The sequence below is a fragment of the Crocuta crocuta genome, unplaced genomic scaffold (assembly GCF_008692635.1).
Source record: "Crocuta crocuta isolate KB4526 unplaced genomic scaffold, BGI_CrCroc_1.0 scaffold190, whole genome shotgun sequence".
Classification (NCBI taxonomy): Eukaryota; Metazoa; Chordata; class Mammalia; order Carnivora; family Hyaenidae; genus Crocuta; species Crocuta crocuta.
Window position 1 is genome coordinate 1,706,583 of NW_027527955.1, and position 23,830 is coordinate 1,730,412.

At 42.6% G+C, this 23,830-nt stretch overlaps 1 protein-coding gene across 1 annotated transcript in view; it reads left to right on the forward strand.

The window, feature by feature from the left end:
* Positions 1–23,830, forward strand: part of KL (klotho) — a gene marked incomplete at its 5' end in the record, with an annotated part of 43,518 nt that overhangs the window by 561 nt on the left and 19,127 nt on the right. Inside the window, one exon of the mRNA XM_077752632.1 lies at positions 1–181. This exon is cut by the window's left edge and continues 30 nt beyond it. Within this exon, the coding sequence (XP_077608758.1) occupies positions 1–181 (181 nt within the window). The remainder of the gene's footprint in view (positions 182–23,830) is intronic.

The window sequence follows — 23,830 nt, forward strand, 5'->3', positions numbered from 1 at the left end:
CGACCACTTCAGGGATTACGCCGAGCTCTGCTTCCGCCACTTCGGCGGCCAGGTCAAGTACTGGATCACCATCGATAACCCCTATGTGGTGGCCTGGCACGGCTATGCCACCGGGCGCCTGGCCCCTGGCATCCGGGGCAGCGCGCGGCTCGGGTATCTGGTGGCGCACAACCTCCTCCTGGTGAGTTCGGGGGGCCAGGCAGCGGGCCACGCGGGGCGAGGGCCTCTGGAGATGCCAGGGGCGAGTCGGGGGCCTGCGCGTCCAGCGCCCGAGGAAGTCGCATTTGAACACATTCCTCAGGTCACCTAGGATTCGCATCTGGGGCGGGAGCTGAGCAGCTGGGGCAGCTGGGAAGCCAGGCAGTTGGGAATGGGGAGAGAGAAAGGAAAGTTCCTTTCTCTGAGGGTAGGGGAATGCCTAGAGGTGAGGTGAGGACCATTTCCCAATAGTAGCTAAGGGGGGAGTGAGCTGGGTGGATGAAAGAAACAGGTTTGTTAGGAAGACGTTCAGATAACATTGGTCTTTGCTAGAGTTTGTGATGTCAAGAGTTCAGTGTTAATCCAATAAGATCTGCTGTGTGTGTGTGTGTGTGTGTGTGTGTGTGACAGAGAGAGAGAGAGAGAGAGAGACCCATGTTCAAACTGCAGCAAATGCAAAGGTGTCAAAATGACATTTCCTGGAGAGCTGAGCTTAAACTTTCTTTGGAAGTTCTTTCTGTGACAGGCAGAATTGCATCTGTCAACCATACCAGTCATCAGGGTGTGAAGACCCCTTAGACAATCTTAAACACAGCCAGCCATAAAAACACAGAAGCAGCTTCAGGATGACATAGATGGTGTTCTACAACAGTATTTGCAAGATCCTTTCTCCAATTCAAAGGACTCCTTGGCGATGAGATTATTACTAGCCTGACACAATTGATTTTGACACCCTTGTGCAAAAGGCTCAGTACATTTTGACAGCAGGAATTCTTGATATGCCATGATCAAGTTGCCTCTCAGTTCTTCCTCCTAGTTCTTCACTCAGTGCTCAAGATTTTAGGTCCCACTGATTTGAAGGTTGCTTTATAATGATGTTAGTTGTTGGTACAGTTTGGACAGTTTTGTACCAGGAGAGAAAGAATTCTTTATGTATATGTGCAAACATTTTAATAAAAGTGTTTACATGTCTGACTTCTGGTACTGTATTTTGGTGACTTGTGGGCTTACTGAAGACCTATTTTAAATTGAGAATTAAGCTGCAGATTTTGAACAAATTCAGGATGAGAACCACTTCTACACACTTTTAATTGAAGCCATTGAGGCAGAACAGGACTGGATTATTGAGGTGACTTAGCACTCTGAGCTCCTGGTAATGTTTTAATAATGGCTAAAGAAGATTGTACGTCAGCTCCTGTTTGCTATGGCAGATCATAGGGGAGTGCTGGATTTGCTTGACAAAAAAACTGTGATTTCAGACTGATACATATTTTTTTCCACTAAGATGCTTTGGAGCAATAGTAAGCAACTCTTTCAGTCTATCAATTCTTTTAAGGAACCAAAATAACTTAAACACCACCTGTTTATTGTTGGCGGCAGAAAATGTATGGGAAGAACTGGTCCCTCTTTTGAAAAAGGCATAAGGAAATTTTAGTGCATACCAGAAACAAGAAATTTGTAGACCAGCTGGAGGACCCAACAGAGCATTCCTGCAAAATCACCGCTTTAGATTTAAATCATACAAGTTCTAGTTGGAGTGCATGTAATAAGCTCTGCATGTATACAGAAAGTTATCCATTTTTATTGCAGTGACTTACATGATCATTTCATGTATAAAATCAGGAATGGGGACTGAAGGAGCTTTCTGGTACTCTGGTATTTGAAATGGTCAACATGCTTTTGATCCTTGGTCCTACTCTTGGCCCTCTGATTAACTTTTCAGTTATATTTTTATGTCTTTAAACAACAACAAAAAAAACCTTGACAAACACTAACCATCCTTCCCAGAAACACAGTGGACTTTGTATTCATAAGAAATTAGTTAACAGGTGGACACTTCGGTTTGCTGATGCTGCAAACAAAATGCTAGTTGCTGTAAAATATTAATTTTGCTTTCAAATTTCTTTGCTTTGGAATGTAGTCATTCTTATATACTATGAAGAAACAACTTGTCATTACCAAAAACAGTAGCTTAACTTTTTCATGTGAGATATTTTCATTCTGTTTTCAATGTTCTTTCTTGGTGGCTGTGTTAAGGAGAGAGAGGTAGGGAAGTTTGGACCTTATTTGAAATGATAAAACATATTGTGCATATATGGGTAATAGAACATTTCAGCCAGGGCTTAGATGTTGCTGTTAAGGCCACTAAGCCCCTAGCATATTCTTTTGCACTTGAGGGTCTGATGCTGGTGAAGGAGGAAGCTGGCCAGCACCCCTTCCCTGCCCCATTCTGTGCTTCCACTAATTTACAGCCTCCCCTACGGAGGCTGGGGATTTGAACCAACCTTCTCCCCTAGCTGCCCTGCTCCTGCCCCCATGCTAACCCCAAGATTCAAGAATCATTGTCTGATGGCCTTGAGAATGGGAGGCAGGCCAAACAAAGAGCAGGTTGAATAATGGGGGAATCTGCTCAAAATGGAAGTCTCCATGTTCTTTTGGGTTCGTGGTACTAGATAAACCTTGAAAATATAGTGTGTGTGTGTGTGTGTGTGTGTGTGTGTGTGTGTGTGTGTGTAAAAGAAAGCCAGAGCCAGGGAGAAACACAATAAAAGAAGGATTTCCCCGCAGAGCTCAGGAGCCCGGGGTTGCTTTGCTCATCTGAATAACCCAGAAAGCAGACATGCCTTTTCTCTGTGACTTGAAGAGCAAGTGCTCTACCTTTACAGCTCTTGCAAGATGGTTCTGAAAAACTAGCACTGAGGCCTATTGTTGTGGCTCCAGCCCCAGCAGTGCCTCTGAGTTTGTATTCTGCCCATGGGTTTCTGAGAGCACCAGGACCAAGCTGAAGGTATGCGAGGGCCTCCCACGTGGGAGTCTTGCAAATGTTTGTATGGGGAACCTGTGGAAAAAGAGACCACCTTTCACTTAAGGAGGTGAGACTAAGTGAGAACACCTTGAATGCTAATGGGAAGAACAGACATGACTGGTATTGAGCAGGCTATGCATTAACATCAGTGCTCACATCATAGCCGATCTGTCTGCAGCATTTGTCTAGACACTGTTCTCTCTCGACACAGTTCCTCAGCTTGACTCTCTTGCTTCCCTCTCAGCTCACTGGAGATTTCTGTGTCCTCCTCACCTTGCCTCTAGATACTGGAGGGCCCAGGGCTCCACCATGGGGCCTTTTCTCTAGATTCACTCCAAGTGAACTCTTTGAATGTTCTAGATCCTGATGACTCCAAGTTTGGAGTCTCCAGCCAGAACTTGTGCTCTGAGCTCCAGACTGGGATAACAGCTGTCTGCTCCACTTAGATGCCCGATGGGCAGGCCACATTTAACACATCCCAAAGCAAACTCCTTACACGTCCCATATCCATTATGGCAACTCTGCTTTCAGTTGGTCGGGCCCCAAACCTTAACTCCTCTCTTTCTCTGACATCTTACTTTCAATCCATCAGCAAATCCTACTGCCTTATCTACCTTCAAAATGTACCCAGAGTCCAACCACTTCAGATCCAAGTCCCTGTCAGATTCTGCCTGGATAACTGGAATGGACTGGTAGCTGATGTCCTTGCTTCTGCCCTGGCTGCCTGTGGTATGCCATGATGGACATTCTCAAGGATATCATCCTCTGTGAGCAAGACAAAGTCCCTCATTGATTAAAATCCCACCTTTCCTTAAAGATCCAGTTCACATTTGAACTGTTTATCCTTTTGGTTCCACACCTGAGCGCCATCTCTTCCTTCTCGGGAATCCCACTTTGTGTCATTTCTGGTGCCTCCTACCACACGCTTCCTTCATGTAACCATTTGCCTCCTCTCACCGCCTTACTAGCTGGGTAATTCTTTAAGTAAGGAAATCATGTTCACTTCATCTCTCTTAAAGTGCTATCTCGCCCTTGGTAGGTGCTCAGTAAGTGGCTCCTGGCCATTTAATAGCCTGACTTTGCCTTTACAAACTGATGCTCCTAGGGTTTGCTTTCTTTGTCAGTCTTTCTAGCCATTTTCCAATGGGACAAGGAGTGCCAAATCATAGCCATATAGAAGATCAGCAAGCATAATGGGGCAGAACACGACATTTTCAGTAAGAATTTAAGGTTCATCATCAAATTTATGATTCCATTGTAAACATTAGCAAATATTAAAAACTATAGTCACTATGCAATATTATGAGGAAGTTTCCAGAATTGGAGGTGGGGGAAATCTCCTGGCTGGCTTTAGTAGCATGTAGAAGTGGATTTGTTATTTGGTTGAGTTTTCATTTCCCAAGTAATAGTGGAGGCAATCTATTTGCCAGATACATGCTCAAATTATATATGCCACGTACTTCTGGGAGGCACCTTACCAATTTTCTTCTCACTAAAATATATTTGGTGCATAGATAGAATAATCAACTGGGTTGAAAGTTAATGTATTTTATAGAATACTGCTGAATTCCTTAGTGTGTTTAATCAGAAATAGTTAAAAATATCTCCCAAAGAGCCTGACTCACTCGTCTTTGAATATCTGATTGAACACGATGTTTTTTTAAAGGTTACAGTCAAGTCCAAGAAGAATTTTAAGAATAGGAAAAGAACTAATAATTTCAAAATCATAGCAAGGTTTAACAATGTCAATAAAAAAAGAGGAAAAATACAAACTACTCAGCATTCAAATAATACCCATGTGTACTTCTTAAGTACAAAGTGAATGAGTGTTCCACTGTGTACCTGGCTATGTAGTTAGGCTTTGGCATATAGAAGTCTTCTGAGTTCTATTAAGTTTTCAAACAATATGGTTGCTGTAAGCCAGAATTTTATTATAGTTAACTTGTACAAAATGTGCCTTTCTTTTTGTGAATGCCATTTTTTCAAGGCATGAAGGAAAGTTTAGGTGTAGGAGGAGAATAGAATACATGCCTATTGGGAGTGGATGAGTAAAAATATATAGAGTTACCGAATCTTCCAGGATCCACGTCTCCTCAGGAAGCTACTAAATTATACTTGTCACCCACACTTGCACAGAGAAGCATAATCTACCTTTTGTATACTCTATCTTGGTACAACGTTAATCTGAAGCATCACCATACTTCTTTGCTGCTCTATCTTGGGATAAACTGTTTTTAGCCTTCAAAGACTCCACGCAGATATTTCCGTTATGTGATAACAACAGGAAGAGTGGATTGTTTACTCATTTGTGACTCCTTGAGGCCACAGACTGTAAGATCACATTTTTTTCAATTTTTAGTGCTTATCTCATAGAAGAATATAATCGATATAATTTTTAATGAAGGAATAAATGTAGATGTAAAATAATCTCTACTTATTTCAGTATGTCCTTTTTTTCTTTCTTCTAAATTGAATACTTACAGTCTGCTTTCTCACACAGTGTCTGGAGAGGAGTTTAAAACCATGGGGGAGAACAGGGAAAAAATTCCTGCCCAGATAGGTATATGCATTTCATATTTGTGCATCTCTAGGGCAAATAATACCCTCATTTCATCCAGTGACAGAGACAAAGGGGCAGGGGAAGAATGTGGTTGTATAAGTGTCCGACCTGGAGGTTGTACTGTCCTTTCTACTCACATCCCATTGGCAGAACTCAGTCATGTGGTGTAATGAGCCTGTGAATTATTGTCCCACTGCATAGGCGGGAGCTCAGCAAATAATTCTAGTTATGTTGAAACCAGGCAGAACCAGATATTTCAGGGCAACCAGGGATCTCTGCCACACTGCTCATCTCCCAGGTATCTTGTGAGAAGGAAAACAAAGTCATAAATGTCAACATGTTTTGAAAAATGTAAAGAACTCTACAGAGGTGAGGTATGAATGTATTGTCAATCATAATAATAAAAGCAAAAGCACTTGAGCTATTTAGAAGAGAGGAATTAGACAAATACTTTAGAAATTGTCCTACTTAACTCCTTCACATGCAACTCGTAGCACTCAATGGAACAAAATTTTTGCAGTTCTTTCAATAGCATTTGACCAAAGATAAATCATTTTACATAAAACACATTACCAACTACTTTAGTTTGGACCCAGTTTGGTGTTTGAAAGAAATATACTAAAGCTTACGACTGCTATAATTTGATCTATTGACTAAAGATAACTATTTAGTAAACTTTTATGGTCTCAGTCTGAATATATTTTTCATCAATAACATTATTGTTTGAGGTATGGATGTCAGAACGTCATCCACGAACCATTATCTTTGTGGTTTGATGAAATACTCAAGATAAAATGAAAGTAGTGACACACATTAGGTTAAATATGGTGATTCAGCAAATATTATTTTCATGCCTGTAGTGTATCTTTCTTTGATAATTAGAATCTTAGAAATATAGGGCACCTGGGTGACTCAGTCAGTTGAGTGTCTGACTTTGGCTCAGGTCATGATCTCACCATTCTCATGTTTGAGCTCTGTGTCAGGCTCTGTGCTGAGAGCTCGAAGTCTTGAGCCTGTTTTGGATTCTGTGTCTCCTCTCTCTCTGCCACTCCCTCGCTGGTGCTCTGTCTCTCCTCTCTCAAAAATAAATGAATATTTTAAAGATTTTTTTAAAAAAGAAAGAAATACAAGGGGCCGGGAAAATCCCAGGTCACACTTCTCAGGGCAAACCATCGCGGTGACTCTCTTGGGGTCCTCCAGCTTCTACTTGACTATTTGCAAGAGAGGAACTCTGTTCCTCCTGAGTAATCCACTCAGTTTTATCTTTTATATTGAATGGGAAGCCTGCCTCTTCCATTTAGGACTTCAGTACAAGACTCACCCCTGGTTGGTTCTTGGCCTTTCCAAATCTCAAAGAGTAAGACTAAGTGCTTTTTGATGAGACAGCCTTTCAAATATCTGAAAAGGCCACTTTGTTCTTCCTAGGTATTTTCTCTTCGTGCTGCGGTCTGCCTCAAGAAGAATTAGAGGGAGAGGGACTGTTCCAAAGTCCACTTCTTGCGAGCCTGCTGTGGGGCAGGCAGGCATGCTGTTGAATTCTGAGAATGCAAATATGACCCTAGAGAGGTCTCTGTGTCTTCTCACCCTTGAGGATAAGGTCGAGTGGGAGGTGGCAAAGTTGACCTTTCTATTTCTCCGGGAGTGGGAGGTGGGTCATGGTCTTCAAGGAGCAGAACAGCCTAGGGTTAGTTGGCAGGCCTGTGTGTGTCCCGAGAGGGACCGGAGATGGGTGTAGATGACTGAGGATAAGGAGCTGAAGCTTCTAGGCTCCAGATCCAGATCCTGCAGGGAATAGGGACCTCTGGCTTTATTTACATGTTCTTTTTGGGAGGGTCCAGGGGATGGCTGCAAAGCCACAGGGGAGGTGAGGGACGGTAGACAATGTATCTCATCTCCAGGCCCCTGCAAGCCTTTGGGGGTGCTCCTCCTCCTTCCTGCCTGACACCCCCTTCTCTCCGGATTCCTCATCACTTGGTCTTTTCCCTCCAACCCCTTCACCTATCAGCGACATTACTTTTTCCCTGTCAGTCAGCATCTCTTTACTCAATGTCAGGCCTTCTGCTGGGGCTTGGCAGAGCTGGCGGTGGGGCACAATGGTGGTAGGGTCTTCTGTTCTAGGACCAGGTATGTCCTCCTTGAAAGGATCTGAAGTCAAAAGGAAGTCCTAGCATCGATATTCTCAAAGTACATTCTTTGTGCTTTGTGAGATATTCAGCTTCCTCCTGTTTACCTAATATGGACCAATCGCTTGGCCCTTTCCACACTTCCTGGCCAGGGTGGCGTGTCAAAGCCTCCCCGGACCCAGAGAGGACAAAGCCTGCTCTCTGAGCCTGCAGGTTTGCTCCAGCTATAGTAGAGGCTGTAGCTGGGGGGAGTGATGGCAGTTTAAGGGTGGTGGCTCTCACATTTCCACAAAAAGAAGGATAAGACCCCTGCCCTCATGTCCCTTACAGATTAGTAGAGGAGAGATAATTGTCAAATAATTATATTGAAATGTGCAAGTGCCGGGGCACCTGGGTGGCTTAGTCGGTTAAGCGTCCGACTTTCGCTTGGGTCATGATCTCGCGGTGCGTGGGTTCGAGCCCCGCGTCGGGCTCTGTGCTGACTGCCAGCTCAGAGCCTGGAGCCTGTTTCAGTCTGTGACTCCCTCTCTCTCTGACCCTCCCCTGCTCACGCTGTCTCTCTCTCTCTCTCCTAGAAATAAATAAAAAATATTAAAAAAAAAAATGTGCAAGTGCCAAGAAAGGAGGGGTGGGTAAGAGTTTTGGGGGTAGTCAGGGAAAACTGTACTGGTAAGAGCACAGGCTAGCAAGCTTTGGTGCAGAGGGCCAGGTTCGAGGTTTTGTGGGTTATGCAATGTCTGCTGTGTCCATGCAGTTGGAGGGGGGCTGTAAGCAACGTGTAAATGAATGAGCACAGCTTATGTACAAGAAGAGGTGTGGGCAATAGCCCCTATTGCTGGGGCTGGTGTGCAGGTACCCAACATAAGAAGGGCTGTGGCGGTCTAGGAGGGCAGCACGCGGGCGGGGTAGACGAGCCCATGTGGCAATTCGCCCAACAGGATCGGTTGTTGGAATGGCTGAAGCATCAAGGGAAAGGAGCTGGAAAAGTAAACCTAGAATTTTTCAAGACCTCTTTTAGAATCTGATGGACAGAATGAATTTTAGCTGCCCCAGATGTTTAGGGCACATTTCTTTTTCCTGGACTCTGACTTACATTAATACCGTCCAAGACTGCATTAGCTGTTTTGGCTGTCACCTCCCCATGGACTGGCTTCGTTTGTAGTCAGCTAAAACCTCTGAGATTTTGATGTCTCCCTGTGTAAGTTGCTGTTTAGCCAGACCTCTCCTGAAATCTCCTTTTGTTGTTTATTTTTGAACTTTTAATCTTAGTAAATTTCATCTTCACTGTGCAAAGATATGAAGGCGGTTACCACAGATGGTGGATAAATCTTAAAAACTGGAAATTACTGAGCTATATTAAGATGATCAGTTAAAGGAATAGTGGGAGATGCATACAGTGAAATAGTATTTGGATATTAAAAAGTTTAGATATCGTGATTAAACAGTTGTACATGGTGTGTCGTTAAGAGAAAAGTGCCAGTTATATTATGCTTCTTACATATCTCTGCTGAAAACTACATGTGACTAAGCAATGAGCACTTTACAGTTCTTGGGCTGTTGCAGGGCTCTCTCTAGCCCCTTCCTGACACCCCAAACCTAGACTTGGCATTCCTGCTTGGTGCCCCCATAAAATCCTGTATTACTTCTCTAATCACACTTGTCCCATTTTATTGCAATGATTTGTTTGCTTGTCTTCCCTCGACAGATGTCAGCTTTGAGATGCCAGCAACCATGTTTATCTTGCTGTTTTATACCCAGAGGCTCACAAGGTGCAGAGACAGGGAGCATGCAGGTGTTTGTTGAAGGAATCAGAGAATACACCCCCTCCACGAACTGGGAAAGGAAAAAAGTGAACAATGGGTTACTTCTGGATGGTGGGAGTACAGATGATTTATTTTTATTTTTATTTTTATTTTTTGAGAGGGAGACAGAGACAGAGTGTGAGCGGGGAGAGGCAGAGAGGGAGGGAGACACAGAATCCAAAGCAGGCTCCAGTCTCTGAGCTGTCAGCACAAAGCCTGATGTGGGGCTCAAACCCACAAACCATGAGATCATGACCTGAGCTAAAGTCAGATGCCTAACTGACTGAGCCACCCAGGTACCCCCAGATGATTTTTTTTTCTTTCTGGTTATCTGGATTTTCTAATTTTTCTATAAGCAAGATGTATTACTTTTGTGATAGAGAATAGTAAGTAGTATTTCTGGAAAAAGATGGCAGATTGAATTTACTCACTAAAATTTTTTTTTCTCTCCCTTGAAATGCCATCAAACAGTAGTAAAGAAACTGTTAAAAGACTGAAGGTGGGGAAGGAGTGAGGGCAGAAGAAAAGGAGGGAAGGGGTTGGAGAGAAAGACGCACACAGTGGAGATAGCAGAGTAGCAGCAAAGCTTTGGGAGCCGAAAAGCAGATGGGAGTGTGAGGGACTGAGCAGGCCTGAGGAGGCAGCCTGTTGGCAGCAGGAGACACCAAGAGCAATTCCTGTGCCTGCAGAATCTTCAAGAGGCTGCGAGAGTAGCGAGACCAAATACTTTGGATCCGGAGGAGAAGGGAGTAAGTGCTCACATGAGGAGAATTGGCTGAAAGCTATTCCAGAAAGAACTAGATTTCTAGATCACCCCCTTCTCCTCACTGCTGGGCACCTGCCCCTTCTCCACTCAGGAGAAAACTAGAGGTTACTTTTCTAGAGAGTGAAGACTGGGAAGTGTCTGGGCTGAGGGACATCAAGCACATTCGAGGGCATGAGTCCTATACTGAAAATAAGGATAAAGTAAACATATGCAGCTGATGGCTGAGACACCCCCAGCCTCCCCACCCCCACCCTGTCCCCCATCTTCTCCTACTGGGGTCTCAGAATGCTGGCAGTGTGGCTAACTCTCCAGGTCGGGGTTGGAAGAGTCTTCTCCAGGGAGTCTGATGAGTTCATGTGGGAAGACCTCAGATCCTGGTCCTAATGGTTTCCACAACAGTTGGATGAGACAGATCCCTCTACAGTGAAACTCGAAGTCAGCAAGCCTGCCTACACTGTAGCTCAGAATGTCCAGTCAGGTTCTTTGTTTGTCCTTCTTAAATATGAGTAGACAGTCAAAGATCAACAGACATCTGAGGAAAGCCTCTAACATGAAAGATTGAGACCCACACAAATAAAGCAACAACAACAACAACCACAAAACTCAACTAGTTTTGAAGGAAACTTGGAGAAACCAAGAATATGCAGGGAGAAAACGCTAAAAAAATCCACCAAACTCTGTGTTAAGATACAAATTTCCAGTTATCAAGTAAGTCATGGAATATAATATACAGCATGGTGATTGTAGTTCATAATATTGTACTGTATACTTGAAAATTGCTAAGAGAATAGATCTTAAAAGTTCTTATCAGAAGAAAAAGAACTGCAACTATGTGTGGTGACGGATGTGAATGAGACTTATTGTGGTGATCACTTATAATATATACACATATTAAATCACTCTATTGTACACCTGAAACTAACAATGTTATATGTCAGTTATGGCTTAATAAAGAAAAACAAATGTTAAAAACCCCAATGAGAGTCTGAGAAAAGAGAAGACACTGAATATAGGATATAAGAAAAAGATAATATAACAATATAGTCAGGAGGAAAAAAACACTTGGAAATGAAAAACATTATAACAGAAATGAAAGATTTAATAGAAAAGTTGGAACATAAAGGTGATGCATGAAACCTAATAATGTAGCAAGAAGACAGAAAGATGAATGGAAAAAAAGGCAAAGAGATGGGAGACAAAAATTAGTGGCCTAGCCTGAGGTGTGACATTCAAATAATGAGAGTTCCAGAAGGAGAAGGCAGGGTTGCAGTGGGGTGTTAGGCCTGTGGCCCTCACTGAACCATGCTGGCCAGCATCCATGCTCTGTGCCTCCCCCTTCCCAGACTGTGGGCTTGGTGGTGGGACATGTTTTGTACCATGGAATAGTAGCAAGTGTGAAGCAACCAAAAGTTAAAGTGCATTCACATTGGGAGTCCTTTTGGATTGTTCGTCATGAAAGCTGGCATCAGTTCGTGGGCTAATTTACTGAAAGGTGAAGATAGACTTTGGGAAATCAAAGATCATCCTGGATGTTCTTGCCTCCAGCGAGATCCCTGCTGAGTGCAGCTGTATGAGTGAGCTTTGCTATATCACATGAAGAAGAAGAACTGTCCAGTTAAGCCCAGTTAACCCACAGAGACCAGAGGAATCACAAATCCTTGTTATTTCAATCCCCTGACTGGGGCGGTTTGTTTTACAGCAATAGATAACTGACATAAAGAGAAGGGAAATGACGTGGTGAAATGTCAAGATATTTCTTAGAACTGAAGGGTGAGAATTCCCATATTGAACGTGAGGTACTTGGGGAGTCATTGTAGAACAATGGTGCTGCTGTACTACACGGCCCTTCCTCCCAGGGACTCAGGCACCTCTTCAGTCAGTGGGTGACAGATCTAAACATTGTCTGGGAATTGAACAAGGGATCATGGCTTTTTGTTTTGCCATGTTCTATTAAACATCGTCACGGCTCCCTGTGGAGCAAGGCCACCGTGCCAATACCACGTTATGGTATTTGTGGCCTTCTGGCTTCTGGCTTTAAGTACCATCCGCTGCCAGATCTCTGTTACTTCAGAGTGTCATGGCCTCCATGGATGGTGACAAGCCCAGCTCTGTGGTGGCCTCTCCAACCATCAGCCCTGACCTGCAGAGAAGTACCACCACAACCTTTCTTCGCGATGCTTGTACCACCTCACTAGCATATTCTCAGTGGCCTTGGTGCATGATGTGTCTCCCTCTGGCGCGCATATGAAACAAACTCTAGTGGGTTGTTTGGCCTTACATAATATCCTCATTCCAGCACGCCCACTTCTCTCAGCTTCTCGTATTCCTTCCTCACTCAGCTGTCAGGGAAACTCCAGCATTTCTGCCCACTCTACGTTGGCCATCACTTTTTCTAGGCTTCTCAGAGCCATTCAAACAGCAAGTCTGCCTTACCCCCTGGGATCCTGGCCAGAGCATGAACACACATTTCTGGACGGAGTGCTCCCTAGTCCATGAATTCTGTCTTGTCCTGTCTTTCATTCCAGTTCTGGATTCCAGGACCCGCATATCCAATCCCTGTTGTACTCCTTGGGTTCTTGCCACTACATTCTAAATCCTTTTTTTTTTTTTTTTAAGTTTATTTATTTGACAGAGAAAGAAAGAGAGAGAACCCCAAGCAGGCTCCGCACTGACAGTGCGGAGGCTCGAACTCACATGCTGTAAATTATGACCTGAGCTGAAGAAGTCAGATGCATAATCAACTGAGCCACCCAGGCTCCCCACTACATTCTAAATCTCGAAGCTACTTTGGCATATAATGTCTTACCTCCTCTGTCAGGCCCGATGATTCCAGGTTTTAACCCTAGGATTTAACCCTAGTTAGTGGCCTGTCAGCATCTGAGGAAGGCGCCTGCTGCTGTTTAAAGGTGAGGCTTCTTCAGAAAGGGGAGCGCTGTTTCTAACTAGGCAAGGGCCAACAACCTCTGTAATCCCCAAGGGTTCCAAGGGTTTTGAAGATCCCAGCAACTACTGCCCATGTTTTGGAGTCCTAGGTTTTCCCAACCAAGGCTCTGACCTTGGCATAACAGACCTACCTTAACTGAGCATTTAAACATCTCTGGAGCTCTGCATCTCTACCAGGTCAGAGGTCTGGGGCTAAGCTGTGTGTATACTTCCACTGCAAGAGATAAGGACCTCTCTGTAAGCTACCAGTGAAGCCCTCTGGCTCTCGTACTGAGTCTTTGACTGTTTGTTAAATGTCCTTGGTTTTTCATGACCTCTCTGTGTACAGTACCGCCGGAACCAGTCAATTCCCCTCTCCTTGTGGGCATTGGAATGCCTGGATCATTGCGCCTACAATGCATTCCCCTTCACCAGGACGTTTCCCCATGTCCCACCGGTGAAATATTTGGCATTCGGAACACCATCTTGTGCCAGGAAACTATCTGCCCCCTTAGCATGACTCAGAATGGCACTTTCCACTGCCTTCCAGGAGTGAAACCTGACTTGTATTTGTTTAGGTCTTCTGAGATGCAAATGTCAGGACAGGAGTAGATATGCAAAACATTTACTGAAGGAAACAACTGTAAAGGATAAAGAGGAAAGAGCCACAGAAGGCAGAGCCTTTAGACCCGGCCTTGTCTGACATCTGTGAACGAGAGTGGGCAAGAAGTAGGTTTAGGTGGGAAGAGTCCCAGACGGCAGTACAGGTCTAAGAAAGACTGCTGGCCTGTCAACATAGCCCATTAGAGGGGAGCCCGGCCTGCAGGAATGGGTCTACATCAGTACTCTTGCTACGTTCAGTCCTGAGGGAACCTGTGAGAAGCATGACCTCAAGGCCAGTGAAGTGGTGGGTCCTAAGGGGTAGTGACTGGGTAGTGACTCCATTATGCGCCATGCATTTTCATGGCTACCACAAACATCAGTGAGGGATGCCACTCCCAAGAGGAGAATTTCCAACCAGAATTTTTAAAATATTTCCAAACAGATTTTGATATTTATTTAAACTATCGATCATTTATGAAGGTAAAATAATGAGATTTCAATATATTCAAAGTCTCAAAAAATAAACCTTCCATGCACCCTTCATCAGGAACATGATGGAGACAAAAAGGAAGAAGGGACAAGACAAAATAGTAAGTCTAATCCAGGAATGTGATGGTGAATTGTAGACCCAGGAGATCAACTGTGCAGCAGAACTAAGAGCAACCAGTCTAGAAGGGGAGAAGATTCTAGAAGTGTGTCTCCAAGAAAAATACCAGAGGCTGATGTGAACTTGTAGAAATTTATGCTGATAAACCATTGCAAAGTGTGGGTAGAATCAGCCATAGGCACAAAGAAGACTAAGGAAATGAAAAATACAATTATTAACTTTAAGGAAAACAAAAATAAGAAAGAAAACATAGTCTTAATTACCATGTTTTAAAGCCCAGCTGGGAGTAATAGTGACGTTAGCAGAGTAATGTCAGTTATGGAACATTAGTTTTTTTAAACCAAACCATGTCATCTAGCTAAGTCCTCACCTACCATAACAGGAAGTCAGTGGATACTGCCTAAAGTGTGGAAGTATGGAAATGTGTAAATTTCAGAAGTCATAGGAGTCAAAGGTGTTAACCTCTGCAAAGGGAAAGGGGGGATTGTAGGAGAGTGGAGAGCAGGGCAGGGAACTACAATTATTGTTACAAGTTGCATAAAAATGAAAAGAGAAAAATATTTGTTTGATCACTTTAAAACTTAATTTTGTGGGGCACCTGGGTGTCTCGGTTGGTTTGGCTAAGGTCGTGATCTCACAGTAGTCAGATGGAGCCCCCCTTGAGCCCCAGGTCAAGCCCTGCATTGAGCTCCATGTTCAGTGCAGAGCCTGCTTAAGATTCTCTCTCTCTCTCTCTCTCTACCCCACTCCCTGACTCTCTGTAAAAAATAAATTAATTTTTAAAAACCTTAATTTTGTTAGTTGTAGCACTTATTTGTAACATTTCAGTCTGTAGAACTCTTTCTGAATTGAGCTTTGCAGCATTTCCAAATTTCCAGATTAATGCTTTGTGAATTTTCATCCTTTTGATGATAAAAATGTTGAAAAGAAATAGGGCTGTGAGTAAAGTCTGTGGGACCTTGTGTGTCACCTCGCCTCATCTCCTATTAATCCGTGTTGCGAACATCTGTCAGTGGTAGACAGTAAGCAACCAGTAAATTTTTGTTTCATCAGTGAATACTCTGAAAATATAGCTTTCAAGCATAAATTATTCAGGAAACAACAGTACTATCATATATATTCATTTTTGACCAGTTTTTAAGTACTTTTCTCTCAAATATGAATGGACATCCAAGCATCAAAGAATATTTGAAGAAAGTGCTCAACATGAAACAGGATAAAATAAATCAACAGAAAAGCAAACCAAAAAAAGCAAATTGTGCAGGAAATGAAATACCCACAAGCTGAAAAAAGAACAGAGAATATTAAAGAAATTCCTGGACATCAACAATGTGATTGTTGTTTAGTAAAAAGTTTGAAGAGCAAAGTAAAAGAAATGCCCTCGAAGCAGTGAAAAAAGACAAAGAAATAGAAATATTAGAGACAAGGGGAAAAGATTGAAAAGATCAAGTACGAAAGTCCAACATCAGACTAACAGGATTTCCAAAAAAGAGCATATGGAAGTAAAGGGCAGGAAATTACTAGAGAAATGACATAAGAAAATGCCCCAGAACTGAATGTGAGCCTTCAGCTTTAAACTGAGACCCTAGAACAATGCACGCACAGTTATATAGGGATTTAGAAAGCTTACCTTCAATGTAATCTGCTCTAAGACGCTAATGGAAGGTATGCACCAGCAAAATTGCAGAGCAAATAGGAAGAAATTGGATCCAGCAGAGTGTGGCTTCAATCCATGAGAAATGGAGAAAAATCCTAGGACAAGTGCAGCTCTAGACGGCATCTAGTCCAGATGGAACCAGAAAGATGGAAAGGCCTAGTAGAGCAGGTGAAAATGTGTCCAGTGGACCAGGTGGTAAGGCAGTGAATACGATGGAGACTCATGAAAGCATTAAAACACACAGAATTTTTTACAAGTTTAATAATGAGGTGATTATTTTTACAAAGGCAAATAAAAAACTGTCCAAAAAAGTTGGTGGGGTGGGGACAGGGGGGATATTGTTGGTGTCCTATTTGGCTTTGCAATGAACAATTATTAATATAGGAACCTTGATATAAGTACTGATTAATGGTTTAAACAAGAACAGACATTTGGGAGAAAAAAGAAAGAGAGTTGGGGAACGTAAAAGTGCCATCTCTTCATTATCATGATGCATTATTACATTTTCGAATAAGCAGGTTATTTAGGACTATGATGGAAATGACTAGAAGAAACCAGCTAAAGTTAACTGTGGCTGCCTGCAGGGAGCAGGAGAGGGCGATTGAGAAGGGGTGGGGAAAACACTGGTTTTCATGGTAAGCCTTTGGTGCTCTTTGATTTCAAGCTACAAAAATGGATTTAGGTAATTAAAATAATTTTTTAAAACCTGTACCACTGAATAACGCTTTATAGAACTTGAAGTGCTTTTGTGTATTGGGGGTGGGGGGGGCAGGTAACTTAGTTGAGAGGCTCAGAGTCTGACTGACTTTTCGGTGGCTGCCAACTGGGATCAGAACCCAGCTTTCCTGAACCAGTTCCCAGTGTGCATTCCATTACTCCATGCTGCCTTGGCACAGTTTCATCTGGGAGTGTGTAGTGAATGTCTAGACCAAGAGAAAGTTCTCTTCTTGTCCACATATTAGCACTCTGAAATGGAGGAGAATGTGAGCCCTAAGTTTTCACCAGTATTTTTTATGTTCATTAAATATCTAGAGACTCACCATTACTAATATTTAAAAAAAAAAACCACTAAACCATATGCATCAGTTCCACTTATTATTGCTATGTCATACCCTAAGACTTACTGGCTTCCACATTGTGGGTCAGGATTTGGGAAGTTTTCTCTGTAGTCATGTCACTTTGACTGGGTTGGGCTCTTGCATGATGGGCAGTTAGTGCAGATAGTTTGTGAGCCTCAGGTCAGTCAGGTTTATTACATGGAAGCTAGCTTCTGCTTTGCAAGCACCCCAAGAGACCCAACTAGAAGGAAGTGGTGTCATGTCTGTCAGATCAGTCACAACCCCTGCGAAGTCAAGGGGAGGGACCACAGACCCCTCAGGGGGAGGAGTGGCAAGGTCACATTGTATTGGATCATGGGGGATGTTCTGTCTTTGAAAAATATGAGTTGTCACACATCACAGGCTTTCCAGCTCACAGTGATCTGTCTGAAATGGCTTTTTCCATCTCCCCAGGACCTACACATCTTTCAATATATGGTTTGGAAATTACCTCCTACATGAAGACCTCTCCACAGGAAGGAGTCTTCCTTTTCTCTGAAGCTCCATTGTATTTTTTTTTTTAAATCCTTCCTATGGCGCTTTCATTTTCTTTTCTTTTTAAGACTTTATTTATTTGAGAGAGAGAGCGAGAGAGCAAGTGGGGGAGGTGCAGAGGGAGATGGAGCAAAAGAATCTTAAGCAGGCTCCACACCCAGCATGGAGCCCAACCTGGGGCTCGATCCCACGACTGTGAGATCATTACCTGAGCCAAAATCAAGAGTTGGATGCTTAACTTAACCGACTGAGCCACCCAGGCACCCCAGCCCTTTCATTTTCAATCTTATGTCACAATCTTTCTGTGTAGCTGGGCTTTGATCCCACACTATACGTCCCGCACAAATTGCCCGTTGCTTAAATATTTGCTTGGTGAAATAATGATTACATGATAACACAAATAATAGTTGTGAGAAAAGTGTGTTTCAATTCAGAGGTCTTGTTTGATTTTCCTTTGCAGTTCTAATTTCTGAAAAATGCAAGGAAGCGAACAATCTCTCAGGAGGAATTATAGCATAAACTGCCTATGGCTCCCTCCCTGTATTTATTGCTAATCTGTAAGAAACAAAGGAAGGGGGGGAGTAAAACTATGCCATTTACAATTTGATTAAAAAGCTTCTTTTCTTTTCATATTTAATCTCCTTTAAATTTTCCCTTTCATCACGGAGGAGGGTTAGATCAAACAGTTCCCCATTCTGGAAATACTCTTACAGGTACTAACACATTTGGCTTCAACTCTAACTCCTGCCTCTCACTCACTGTCTTTTAGTTCTGTTGAAGGTCTTACTATTATGCCTTGGGAACTCCCTGGAACATTCCCCCCACGCCACCTAGCCCCCAAATCCACAGAACCAGCTTCCTCATCTGTTTTAAGCCTATGCTCAGGGGCGCCTGGGTGGCTTAGTTGGTTAAGCGTCCGACTTTTGCTTAGGTCATGATCTCATGGTTCGTGGGTTTGAGCCCCGCGTCGGGCTCTGTGCTGACTGCCAGCTCAGAGCCTGGAGCCTGTTTCAGTCTGTGACTCCCTCTCTCTCTGACCCTCCCCTGCTCACGCTGTCTCTCTCTCTGTCTCTCTCCTAGAAATAAATAAAACATTAAAAACAAAAAAAGCCTATGCTCAGAAGCCTCTTAAGCCTGACCATCCCATCCAAAACTGCTTCTCCAAGAGACCTGGCCTGTGAAGGAAGTAGAGAGACCTACTTCCTGGCTTAAGAAGTACATCCGGGGGGCCTTGTGGAGAGAGAGGTGGTCACCACATGTATAGGTACTGCAAACGAAATGTGTAAAGAAGAATTTTTGGGGTTTGGTTTTTAGCTTCAGAAGAGAAGACCCTGTAAGAGCAATTAAAAAACAAAACAATCAAACAAACAAAATCCCTCTGGCATAATAGTGGCTATTGAAAATGCAATCTTCCATTTCTTATGCAAACCTCAGACAGAAGCTACACATCTAGTAGTTGCTCAAGCGCCATATACATGCTAATTAATACCCCTTGAAGAACATTTGAAGATCTCTAGATCATAAATGAATCTTACCAAAGCCCAGGACAGTAGTTTTGGGAGGAGCAATTGTGGATAAAGAAAGAATAATTTTTGAGGGGGGCCCCTGGGTGGCTCAGTCAGTTAAACGACTGACTTCGGCTCAGGTCATGATTTCATGGTTCACAAGTTGGAGTCTGGTTATGGGCTCTGTGCTGACAGCTTGGAGCCTGGAGCCTGCTTTGGATTCTGTGTCTCCCTCTCTCTCTGCCCTTCTCCAACTCACACTCTGTCTTTCTCTCTCTCAAAAATAAATAAAAAACATTAACAAATTTTTTTAAGAATAATCTTTGAGGATTATTAAGGATCACTAAAATTCTTTCCTAGATGTGGAAATGGGGCCAAATGATTGGGTGTCTTCCTGAGCTGAGGCCGGTAGGTAGCCTACCTGGGTTAATCCCATTCTCTGATCTTGATTTTCTGGTGGGTCTTTGCTTGATTTGTTGTTTACTACGCATTGGGGTATTTTAAGTTCTGTGAGGGTAGATGTTAATGGAAATGATTGTTACCCAATAAGAACACATATGGATTTTGCCCTACAGAGATGCCAAAGGAGACTAACACCACAATATGTTTAATGGGGGAACAAATGAAAGATTCTTGTGAGCGCCAACCAAGAAAATGGATCTCCTCTCTTTGGCACTCAGACCACCCTTATTTTGTTCTAAATTTTCTGTACCACTTACCACCTTCTAACGTTCTTTAGTCATGCTCATTATATTTGCTCTTTATTATCTTTTCGGCTAAAATAGAAGCTCTGTAAGGGCAGAAATTTTTGCCCAATTTGTCCTATGCTGCCTCCCCAAAATGCTAGAACTGAGCCAGGCAGGTAAATAAATACTTAGCATATAATACATATTATATAATAAATAAATTTACAGGCAGCTCAATAAATAGTTGCAGAATACGAATATCCGTTAACTTAGACCAGTGATTTTCAAGTGCTTGGATTTGACCCACGGTAAGAAAATTGACATTTTCACAACTGAAACAGAATTTTTATGAAGTAATGCTTACCTACCCTTACCACACAGCGTACTCTGATAATTTCTAATTAGTGCTAGTCTAGATTTTCCAAATTGCTGTGGCTCTTCATAACTTGATATCATGACTGGAACCTGCCGTGAAAAACTGACAAGAAACTGCTACCACATAAGGTAAATGGGAAAGAGGGTGGAAATGGAGGGGATTTCTGCTACTGGATACTCCATAAAACATATTTTATATTTCTGTAATTTTACCCCATGTGACAAGGCAGAAACGCTCACAACACGTACACGTCACTTTTTCTTTAGGTGGAAAGTGTTCTCTACCTGCAAGGGGAATTGAGTTATTTCGAAAGCAAAGAGCTGTAAATGAGTCTGTGAACTGATAAATGATCTTAAAAGTCGCAGAGAGAGTCACTCAGTTGACATCTGCTGTTGATAATTCAGAGCAGGTGAATTAGGCAAAGAGGCAGAGGTAAAACATTTAGAAAGTACAGCTGACTATTAGGAGAAACTTTTCTCAGTTTTGGGGAAATTGGAGAGCAGCTGTCATGAGGGTATTATAGATTTACGTTGGTGATTTTAGAAATAGATGTTTACTGGAAAGATTCTAGCTGATGGATGAGCCACAGGATGCTTTTGCTGACTGTGTGATAAACATCCCTTATCTGAGTTCTTTATCGTCTTGTCTCTTTTTCTCATCTAGCCTGATGCCTCCCTACCTGTTCCTTCACCATTCTTATTTTGTTGCTTTTAGAAAAACAGAGTTATAAAATCCAGAGATTGGAACTCCTCTGTGTCTCCAATAACATGGTGATTAATGGATGGGGTGGATTTTTGTCAGAAGTCAGATATTTTGTGAATAACCTAGCATCAGTGATTTGGAAGGATTTTTATAGCAGCATGATTTAGTATTAAATTGAATGAATTAACGGATGTTGATTAGTTCTATACAGATAAATGAGGCAAGAAACTTGATCTCTGATTTATTGATGTATTCACTCAAAGTGAGTTATGAAATACCTTTTACTTCATTTGAGGGAAGTTTATGCTTAAAAACAAATGAATAAGGCCTTTTATGTAATCTGCTTTGGAAAAATCCAGACAAAATGATTTTAGGGAACAAAACTCTGAAATCATGCCACGACCTTAAAAATCGACCTTGGCCTTTGTCTTGCCTGGTTTAAAAGCATGCCTTTATCTGAGTGAGGTCATATAGAATATCACATTTGGTTATATGTGTATTTAGGGATTCTACTGCAAATGGCCAACCCCAACTAAAACTAGATTAAGGAAGAAAAGAGATTTTATTAGAAGGACACTGGGATAATTCACAGAATTGGAGAAAAGTTCCAGGGACTTTGGGAATTGGTCTTGCAGGTAATTACCATGGGGAGGGGGAGGGGCAATCTCTCTTTCTCTCTCTGCACTTAGGTTTGCTTGGCTTCTTTACATCCCACCACAGAGGGTCTCTTCCATGCCAACAACTCCAGATTTAGTCCAGAGGCAGGAGCGACCCTTGCCTCTATACAGCAGAAAAATCTCGGGGCTGAGAAGAATCTCTCATTGGTCTGCCTTGGTCATTCACCTTGAAGTCAGAATTAAATCCTGTCCTATGTCTATTTATTTCATATATGCACAGATGAGTCCATAAACTAGGTAATACTGCATATGCTTTATCTGTAGATAACTGTGATTTATTAAAAGTAGAATGTCCTTTCAGGATTGATGGGCTGTCATTCAAGGTACAGCCCTAGGTGAGGGGTATAGAGAAATTGACTTGTCTGTAGTAAAATTGCTGGTTGGGAGGGGATGAGATATGAAACTGTACTAGTTCTTCTTCTTAACTTGTGAGAGGCTGTGAGGCTTGGTGCTCAAGCTCGAAATTCTACTCATTTTGTTTGCTCAGAGGTCCAAAGTGAAGGCAAGAAAGGCCGGCGGCTGCTTATTTCCATACATGTGTCTTACTGGGTGTCAGGGAAGGTGGATCTGAGGCCCCGGGTACAGGTTGGGACCTGGATGGTCGAGTCAGGTCTTGGGCAACATTTGAGAATGTTTTTGAGTCTCTCACAGAGACTACTGGTCACCGTATTTTTGTGGTTAAAAATTATAATGGGTTACGTTCTGGAAATTATTTTTATGCTCTCTTTGATAGTTGTTTTGTGGAGGTTGCTTGAATTTCCATCTGAAGTAAGAGCAGTTTATAATCCACAGAGCTGTGCTGATAGGAAGAAAAGGGTTAATTTGGTCTACATCCACAAACACTGGAGAGTTGGCATACTTGCGTAACAGCACAGGGTGGCAGTGACTTCTAAGAAAGTCCTTGGATACTGTTCTTATAGTAATAGGTTGCCAAAAGGAGAAAACAGCAAGCCTCTGGGGCTCTCTAAAATTTGTCTAGTACTTTGACCGTTCTTTAGAGAATGTACCTTTAATTTAGAACTAGACAACACCTTGAGGTCTCTTCTTGGGTGGAAGGGACCCATTATTTATGGATACAAATTAACTGCTTGAATTATGTTTTGCTTATGGGTTGCATTTCAATTCTTTGCCGCTGGTCTCAGTCAATTTAACTGTGATTGTTTGGAGGATTAAATTAATCCTTTAAGAATCATTCCATTTCATTTAAAAAAAAATTTAAGGAATGATAGCCAAAAGTGACTCTGTCAATGTTACCTCTGAAATGTAGTTGAATGATTGTTAATACCATCCACATCTTCCCCATCTTTTGACTCATACACCTAGCCATCAGCCAAGTATCTTCACCTAGATATCAGATCCATGGCTGTCGGAGGCCGATTCCGGCAGGTCCAAGGGTCCCTGAAGGATGGACAGTGTCGGCGAGAGAGTGTGAGAGAGCCCCGAGATTCTTTCTGATCACCAGGCAGGCATCTCTGACCTGTCAGTTTTGGTGTCTTTATTTAAAGGTTCAACCACAATATGAGGTCAACGAAAGAAGTTTCTTTACAACAGAAGGTCTTTTGCGATAACAATTGCCGAATTATTCCAATCATAGTGAACTTATAATAGAATGCTCTTAGTGGAAAACAGGATAACACATATGCTAAGTTGTATATAGATAGGCTAACAGGATGCCCTCATTGAGAAACAAGATATAGTTTAAGTTGCATATAGATAAGCCATGACCAAGAAAATAACAGGGAGCTCTTACTGAGAAACAAGATAACATATAGGTTTAAGTTGTGTATAGATATTTCCAACATGAGCCAGCAGTGGCAGAAAGAGATATCAGCTGCCGCTCTTACTGAGAAACAGAATAACATGAGTCAGCAGTGGCAGAAGGAGACATCAGCCTTCACTCCCCATGGCAGGAGCTGCGCAAATATTGCCACTCTTTGCTGTGACTGCCATCCAGAGAGGCCAGTGCGGCTCCCGGCACATGGCCCAAACAGAACTTGATCACTTTCCTTCCCAAATCCCCTACTCGTTGCTTTCTCTGTTGTCCTTGATTCTTTCCCTGCCTCACAAGTCACAAGTGTAAATCATTGACTAGTTCTACTGATTCCACCTTCAGTGATAGCCAAAATCTGATCACTTCTATCTATCTCCTTTGGTCCAAACCAACATCATCTTTTACCTGGACAATTACAATAGCTGCCTAACTGGTTTCCTTCTTCCTATTTTGGCCTTCCTGGAGTCTCTTTGCCAC